Source organism: Melanostigma gelatinosum, assembly GCF_949748355.1.
Source record: "Melanostigma gelatinosum genome assembly, chromosome: 3".
Taxonomy (NCBI): domain Eukaryota; kingdom Metazoa; phylum Chordata; class Actinopteri; order Perciformes; family Zoarcidae; genus Melanostigma; species Melanostigma gelatinosum.
In genome coordinates this window covers 937,751-946,798 of record NC_136636.1, presented here as the reverse complement: position 1 = coordinate 946,798, position 9,048 = coordinate 937,751, and the positions used below count along the sequence as shown (strand labels likewise).

The following is a 9,048-nucleotide window of genomic DNA, read 5'->3' as shown; positions in this document are numbered from 1 at the left end:
TTGTAATGAATAAATATATTTTAAAATCAAGTACATTTCTCTGCATTTATAGTTCTCTACTGTACCAAACCGCGCGTTTTGTGAACCGTTACACCCCTAATATATATGTACATACATAGATGTAAAGATATACATGTATGTATATATATAAATATATATATATTTTTTAAATGCATTTTAGCTAAAGATAAAATGATTTTCAGTTTCAATAATCTCATAAACGTTTAGCTGTAATGTGAAAGTCTTCCAGTTTACTTTGTGTCGGCCATTAAGACAGCAGTAGTGATGATGATGAGCAGACATGAGTGAACCCACTCAACCTTCTGTGTCCATCATCATCATCTGTTGCCCCAGAGCATGTTGGGAGGTTTTACTTCATTTAACTGCCTCACCTGGATTCAACACCTGTATTTCAAAATAAGAGCGCACTGAAAATCCAGATAGCTTCACCGATAATAAACAGACTCAAAGAAACAGAACTTTCTTTTGTTTTAACATTATATTTATTTAATTACACAAATATGAAAAACAGACGGTTTTCTGATCTCGCAACTGAAACTGTTCCTCGTTCACGGTCATTAAGAGTCATTGAGGCTCTGATGTGTAAATCAAAAGTTTACGAAATTAATCATTCATTTTACCGAGGACGACGTCGGATCAGATCCCAGAGGTGGAATGTTCCAGGAGCAAAGCATCATGGGAAGAGGATCGGCTACGGTAATGTACATGTGATCAAAACCACGTCAACCTTAATAATCAGTATCATCAGCAGACAGCCGGGAGGAGCTCGATCGATGACGTCATCTTTTAAAGAGCGGGGGGGAGCGTTCTGCTGTGTGTCTGTGATGTGTGTGTGTGCGTGTGATGTGTGTCTGTGATGGTGTGTGTGTGTGTGATGTGTGCGTCACTGCTCGCTCTGCTGTGTGTCTGTGATGGTGTGTGTGTGATGTGTGCGTGTGATGGTGTGTGTGTGTCACTGCTCGCTCTGCTGTGTGTCTGTGATGGTGTGTGTGTGATGTGTGCGTGTGATGGTGTGTGTGTGTCACTGCTCGCTCTGCTGTGTGTCTGTGATGGTGTGATGGTGTCTGTGATGGTGTGTGTGTGCGTGTGTGTGTCACTGCTCGCTCTGCTGTGTGTCTGTGATGGTGTGTGTGCGTGTGTGTGTCACTGCTCGCTCTGATGTGTGTCTGTGATGGTGTGTGTGTGATGTGTGCGTGTGATGGTGTGTGTGTGTCACTGCTCGCTCTGCTGTGTGTCTGTGATGGTGGACACGGCTCCTTGTCCTTTGCTGACGTCACTGATACACGCCCACTGACCGTCCATGGACTCCTTCCACAGCGTGACCTGCAGAGAGAACACACGTCACAGGAAGTGAAACCGGTGAACATCCGGTTAGTTTAAACTCAGGTCACGTCCCCTAGTCGTGCACCTCTGAATGAGTTTCTTTACAAAACATTTAACACTGGACTTCTTTCTTTACAGGGTTTGTATGAAGGTAATAAAGTAGTTTATGAACATGAGATATGAGTTGTAGATGATTATAATCCTCTCTATAGTGGAGGTTAGTTTATGGAGTTTAATCACTTTCACTCGTCGTCTCTTTGAGTCTTTAGTTTGTTCTTCTTCTGGTGTTTCAGATAATAAAGTAACAAACAGCACGTTGACCACTAACTCCTCCACTAACTGAACTCCTTGGTGTACCTTGTTGTCTCCTCCACTAACTGAACTCCTTGGTATACCTTGTTGTCTCCTCCACTAACTGAACTCCTTGGTGTACCTTGTTGTCTCCTCCACTAACTGAACTCCTTGGTATACCTTGTTGTCTCCTCCACTAACTGAACTCCTTGGTGTACCTTGTTGTCTCCTCCACTAACTGAACTCCTTGGTGTACCTTGTTGTCTCCTCCACTAACTGAACTCCTTGGTGTACCTTGTTGTCTCCTCCACTAACTGAACTCCTTGGTGTACCTTGTTGTCTCCTCCACTAACTGAACTCCTTGGTGTACCTTGTTGTCTCCTCCACTAACTGAACTCCTTGGTGTACCTTGTTGTCTCCTCGGTATACCTTGTTGTCTCCTCCACTAACTGAACTCCTTGGTATACCTTGTTGTCTCTTCGGTGTACCTTGTTGTCTCCTCCACTAACTGAACTCCTTGGTGTACCTTGTTGTCTCCTCCACTAACTGAACTCCTTGGTGTACCTTGTTGTCTCCTCCACTAACTGAACTCCTTGGTGTACCTTGTTGTCTCCTCCACTAACTGAACTCCTCGGTGTACCTTGTTGTCTCCTCCACTAACTGAACTCCTTGGTATACCTTGTTGTCTCCTCGGTGTACCTTGTTGTCTCCTCCACTAACTGAACTCCTTGGTATACCTTGTTGTCTCCTCGGTGTACCTTGTTGTCTCCTCCACTAACTGAACTCCTCGGTGTACCTTGTTGTCTCCTCCACTAACTGAACTCCTTGGTATACCTTGTTGTCTCCTCCACTAACTGAACTCCTTGGTGTACCTTGTTGTCTCCTCCACTAACTGAACTCCTTGGTATACCTTGTTGTCTCCTCCACTAACTGAACTCCTTGGTGTACCTTGTCTCCTCCACTAACTGAACTCCTTGGTGTACCTTGTTGTCTCCTCCACTAACTGAACTCCTTGGTGTACCTTGTTGTCTCCTCAGTGTACCTTGTTGTCTCCTCCACTAACTGAACTCCTTGGTGTACCTTGTTGTCTCCTCCACTAACTGAACTCCTTGGTGTACCTTGTTGTCTCCTCAGTGTACCTTGTTGTCTCCTCCACTAACTGAACTCCTTGGTATACCTTGTTGTCTCCTCCACTAACTGAACTCCTTGGTGTACCTTGTTGTCTCCTCCACTAACTGAACTCCTTGGTATACCTTGTTGTCTCCTCCACTAACTGAACTCCTTGGTGTACCTTGTTGTCTCCTCCACTAACTGAACTCCTTGGTATACCTTGTTGTCTCCTCCACTAACTGAACTCCTTGGTATACCTTGTTGTCTCCTCCACTAACTGAACTCCTCGGTGTACCTTGTTGTCTCCTCCACTAACTGAACTCCTTGGTGTACCTTGTTGTCTCCTCCACTAACTGAACTCCTTGGTGTACCTTGTTGTCTCCTCCACTAACTGAACTCCTTGGTATACCTTGTTGTCTCCTCCACTAACTGAACTCCTTGGTATACCTTGTTGTCTCCTCCACTAACTGAACTCCTCGGTGTACCTTGTTGTCTCCTCCACTAACTGAACTCCTCGGTGTACCTTGTTGTCTCCCCCACTAACTGAACTCCTTGGTGTACCTTGTTGTCTCCTCCACTAACTGAACTCCTTGGTATACCTTGTTGTCTCCTCCACTAACTGAACTCCTTGGTATACCTTGTTGTCTCCCCCACTAACTGAACTCCTTGGTATACCTTGTTGTCTCCCCCACTAACTGAACTCCTTGGTATACCTTGTTGTCTCCTCCACTAACTGAACTCCTTGGTGTACCTTGTTGTCTCCTCCACTAACTGAACTCCTTGGTGTACCTTGTTGTCTCCTCCACTAACTGAACTCCTTGGTGTACCTTGTTGTCTCCTCCACTAACTGAACTCCTTGGTGTACCTTGTTGTCTCCTCCACTAACTGAACTCCTTGGTGTACCTTGTTGTCTCCTCCACTAACTGAACTCCTTGGTATACCTTGTTGTCTCCTCCACTAACTGAACTCCTTGGTGTACCTTGTTGTCTCCTCCACTAACTGAACTCCTCGGTGTACCTTGTTGTCTCCCCCACTAACTGAACTCCTTGGTGTACCTTGTTGTCTCCTCCACTAACTGAACTCCTTGGTATACCTTGTTGTCTCCTCCACTAACTGAACTCCTTGGTATACCTTGTTGTCTCCCCCACTAACTGAACTCCTTGGTATACCTTGTTGTCTCCCCCACTAACTGAACTCCTTGGTGTACCTTGTTGTCTCCTCCACTAACTGAACTCCTTGGTGTACCTTGTTGTCTCCTCCACTAACTGAACTCCTTGGTGTACCTTGTTGTCTCCTCCACTAACTGAACTCCTTGGTGTACCTTGTTGTCTCCTCCACTAACTGAACTCCTTGGTGTACCTTGTTGTCTCCTCCACTAACTGAACTCCTTGGTATACCTTGTTGTCTCCTCCACTAACTGAACTCCTTGGTATACCTTGTTGTCTCCTCCACTAACTGAACTCCTTGGTGTACCTTGTTGTCTCCTCCACTAACTGAACTCCTTGGTATACCTTGTTGTCTCCTCCACTAACTGAACTCCTTGGTATACCTTGTTGTCTCCCCCACTAACTGAACTCCTTGGTATACCTTGTTGTCTCCCCCACTAACTGAACTCCTTGGTATACCTTGTTGTCTCCTCCACTAACTGAACTCCTTGGTGTACCTTGTTGTCTCCTCCACTAACTGAACTCCTCGGTGTACCTTGTTGTCTCCCCCACTAACTGAACTCCTTGGTGTACCTTGTTGTCTCCTCCACTAACTGAACTCCTCGGTATACCTTGTTGTCTCCCCCACTAACTGAACTCCTTGGTGTACCTTGTTGTCTCCTCCACTAACTGAACTCCTTGGTGTACCTTGTTGTCTCCTCCAGACACAGCGAGGATGTTCCCGGTGATGGACCAGCTGACGTGCCAAACCACGTCGTTGAACTTGTGGAGCAGTTTGGCCGTCCAGGTGTTTCCCGCCGGGTCGTCACACGTCCAGATGAACACACGTCCGTCCTGCAGGAAAGGAGACGAGGAAACAAAAATGTCCCGTCTGAATGTTTCCTCACCGTTTGTTCATCAGTACTTAGGTACTTTATTTTGAAGGGTCATTTCAGTAGCTTTAAGTCTGGACTCTTTCTTCTTCATGTGTTTGAGAAGGAGACACAGTTAAACAGTTTTTTAGATGTGGAGGGTGCGTTTGTAAATATCCACCCTGAGCTCTGGAGAACACTGACACTCGGCGCGATGTGAACGGATTAAAGCTTCTCCTTTTCTATCTAATGAAACGATGAGCTGACTGTGTTACACGTTAACTTCTAACGTTAGCTATAGTTTACATCTCATAACAGTCTCATATCTCATCATCACCGGATGAACAAGCTCCTTCACAAGAGACACCGGTTAGTTTCAGAAGGAGGAAGAGAGGTTTGCTTTCATCATCTTGAGTTCTTTCATACAGAAATGAAACACTTTGATTCTTTAAGCACCAACGCTGTGATCATAGTGTCGAGCTTCAGCTTCCTCTGTACATCAGTCGTACATTACTGCTTCATATCATCTTAACATATTAAAGCATTAACGTATTTAAACACGAACTACAAGTTACTTCATGAATGTAGGAGTAAAAAGAACACAATATCTCTCCGAGGTGTCGGAGGAGAAGTAGAAAATACTCCAGTAAAGTACAAGTATGTTGAATTTGAACTTAAGTGTAGTACTTAAGTAAATGTACTTAGTTACATTCCACCATTGAAATCATGAAGCACAGATGAAGATGACAGCAGATGTGTTTGTTCAGTCGGTCTCTTTGATCTCTGGCTCCACCTGGTGGTTCACATCTAAACTCAGCAGCGGAGCAGCGGCGCAGCGGCGCAGCGGAGCAGCGGCGCAGCGGAGCGTGAAGCTCAGCGAGTCTCACCTGAGAGCAGCTGGCGATGGTGCTTGTGGGGAGACCGATGGACGGAGCCCAGCCGACGTCTCTCACCCAATCACTGTGAGCCTCCAGCTTCTGGTCCTCCTTCCACTGACCGTCCTCCTCTCTGCAGACAATCAGAGACAGTTAATCAGCTGCTGGAGCCTCGAGTTCACCACAACACCTGAAGAATACGCCCACGAGTCAGCGCTTCTCTCCTCCGACGTCGCCCGACTCTTCATGGACAAATTAAAACGATGCAGCAGAAGAAGAGAACATCTTCTTATTCTGTTCATCTTCAGTCAGAACCTGACGCTTACATTACCCACAATCCAACTCGACCATAAACAAAGGCGTCATGATACTTCTCTCACATACATACATACATTAACAAACAGCACAGAGTCAGAATGACTGTGATCATTATTTTCCCCTTTAAATCGTTAAATGTGTTTTATTTCATTCTATATGTGTCATATTTGACTTCTCTTTATTTAAACGTGACTCTCTGTTGATTGCTCATTAGTGAGCGTTGTTGGAGGGACCCTGAGACGCTGGTGAACATAATAAATAAATGAATTAAAGTTAAACTCACTTCCAGAGCTTCACCAGGTTGTCACAGCCTCCGGAGACGAAGCGCTTCACACAGTTTGGTTTCTGACCCGACGGCTGATCGATGAGACTCCCGGGAACGACCGCCGGAGCCCAACTCACCGCGTTACAGCCGATCTGGAACAAGAGAACCGGAGTTCATAAAGCTGCGAATCAGCACGAGACGGAGTAAAGAACGGCGTTCATAAACATTCTGGATGTTATTTCACGTCACGCATTCATGGAATTGAAGAGCTTGACTCAGACGTCCTCTCGGACTCACCGTGTGGGCGTTGCTGATCTTCTTCACGTCCCACTGCTGATCTCCGGTAAACGTGAGGAGAGAAATCGCTCCGTCTGAGCTGCCGCAGGCCAGAATCAGACCGAAGTCATACGGACCCCAGCAGACAGAGTTCACTGTGGAGACACACGAGCAGATGGAACAACACTCTGACGCTGTCACCAAACACGGCAGCTTCACATTGACTTCATGGAGGGAGAGGAGAGGTTCAACAGAATAAAAGAGCCTCCAGCTGAAGGAGCACAGTCACTGGAGGACTCACACACACGAGTCGTGGGATGATGTTGATGTTATTTCACCCACCGGAGGACTCGTGTCCACAGTATTCATACATCTTGTCCCAGGACCCGTTCTCCTCCTTCCAGACGATGACTTTACGGTCGTAGGAGCAGGAAGCCAGAACGTTGCCGAACATGGGGTGAGCCCACGCCACCTGCCACACGGGACCCTCGTGGCTACACAGACACACTAAAGTTACCTCTGATCGAGTCACACAGCCAATGAGAGGCAGAGCTCACCTGTGACATCACTGCGACAGATTAAAGAAGGTTTCACAAACAGATGAACTACTTATCGAGTGTCTGCAGGTAACCTGTGCAGTGCGCTGTAATGTCTGAATGTTCATCTGTGTGAAGAGTCTGAAGCTGCTGCTTTCGGTGTTACGTGGTCTCTTACCCTCTGAGGTCGGCGACCAGGATCTGTCCTCCGTTTCTGACGTCGAAGATCTTGACGGTGCGATCGGAGGAGCAGGTGGCGAGTCGAGTCCCGTAGTAATCCATCTGAGCATCGTGCTGAAAACAGACAGAAGAATAAAATACAGAACAAATAAATAACATCCGTTCTCTGCACAAGACAATAAATATCTTGAAATGTATGTCAAAGAAACAATAACAATAGAACGCTTGAACACATTTACAACTGAAATTAAATGAATTACAGACAAAAGTGAAATACTGCTAAAAGAAAACAATAGAAACATTCTGAGATCCTGGAGAACAAACGATTCGTTCATTCATCAATTCATCAAAATGAATATATCCTTTGAATATATTTGGAATCATTTTGAAGTTTGGACTGTTACTCTCTGTAACATAGTATTTTTTGAGTGGAAGTTGTACTTTTACATTGTGATATTATTGTTACAGCATGGTATTAGTACTTTTACTGTAACAGAGTACTTTTACAGTGAGGTATTAGTACTTTAACTATTACTGTGTACTAATACTAACATGAAACTGCAGCAGTCAGTTAAAGTTTCTCTGTAAAATGATGAGACGTTACGTCACTGACTGACTAACATCATGTATGTATGTATGTATGTATGTATATATATATATATATATATATATATATATATATATATATATAAAATATATAATATAATATATATATATATATATATATTTATATCATATATACAAACAGCTAAAGATGTTGAAGCTGTTTTAATAAACTGTCTCTTTAGCTAAGCTAACGTTAGCGTCAGTGATCTGCTCGTTAAAGGTAAATGATGAGAACTTACGATCATGTCCTCGTGAGACGTGTCCACTGTGTTGATCACAGAAACCTGAAGATCACAAATAAATAAATCAGCATGAAAATGACACGGAAATAAAGACTAACACATGTTAAGGCTTAGCTCTCATTAGCCTGTCAGCTAACGAGCTAACACGTCAGCAGCTAGCTAACAGTTAAACAACCGTTAGCACGTTAGCACACAGCTCCACTAACATCTTTAATTAAACGTTATTAAACTCACCATGACTGCGGCTAAAGCACGAAACTACACTGATAAATATTCCTTATTTGTTGTGAATGAATAAACCAGCTTCTACAAACTGTTCCGACGTGGCAACAAGAAGCCGCTTCCGGCCGCTTCCAACAAAACGTCCAGCGACTGTTTCTACCGACGGAAACACACACACTGTCAACAAAGGTTCCGCAAACAGATTCTTCTTCTTCTTTAAATTTGATTGGCGGGTCGCAACCAACTTGTATAGGTGCATACCGCCACCTACTGTACCGGAGTGTGCAGTTTCAGGGTGACCTTTTCTTCACTGTTTCTAACTAAATCCTGCGGTCTGATCCCGTTTCTTTAAGAAATCACAACAGTGCTCTGCAGCACTCTCGCCATTCTCCGTCCGCTGCCAGAACTCCCTCCAAACTCCACTTCCGTCCCAACTGACATCATTTTAGCTTCAAGATGTTCCTGTCTGTTGTGTCTTTGACATTTCAGGACAACATGCTCCACGTCTTCAGTCATCTCAGTGCACTTATCTGAGTCCATTTGTGCCATTAAATACAGCGTTGAGTTCAGTCCTGTGTGTCCGAACCGTAACCTTGATATTATGACCTCCTCTCTTCTGTACTTCCCTTTGTATGTCTTCACATTTATGGATTTCTGAATGTTATAATAATGTCTTCCTTTGTTATCGTTGTCCCACTTCTTCTGCCATACCTCCCGTCCTGCCTCTCTTATTAATGCTTCAGCTTCCCCCTTTCCAAAAGGAATA

General features: G+C 44.6%; 1 protein-coding gene across 2 annotated transcripts; it reads right to left on the bottom strand.

The window, feature by feature from the left end:
* Window positions 1-490: 490 nt before the first annotated feature.
* Window positions 491-8,433, bottom strand: sec13 (SEC13 homolog, nuclear pore and COPII coat complex component). 2 transcript variants are annotated; one of them, XM_079265613.1, is made up of 10 exons: window positions 8,295-8,433; window positions 8,058-8,102; window positions 7,211-7,326; window positions 6,839-6,990; window positions 6,518-6,651; window positions 6,239-6,372; window positions 5,650-5,770; window positions 4,599-4,745; window positions 1,197-1,344; window positions 491-1,145 (listed from the first exon to the last, which is right to left on the bottom strand). In XM_079265613.1, exons 1-9 carry the CDS (start codon window positions 8,295-8,297, stop codon window positions 1,234-1,236), a joined length of 963 nt encoding a protein of 320 aa, XP_079121739.1. In that variant the 5' UTR covers window positions 8,298-8,433; the 3' UTR covers window positions 491-1,145; window positions 1,197-1,233. The 2 variants fall into 2 exon arrangements, with proteins under 2 accessions (XP_079121739.1, XP_079121738.1); XM_079265612.1 differs by having other exon boundaries at window positions 491-1,344.
* Between the last annotated feature and the right edge of the window lie 615 nt (window positions 8,434-9,048).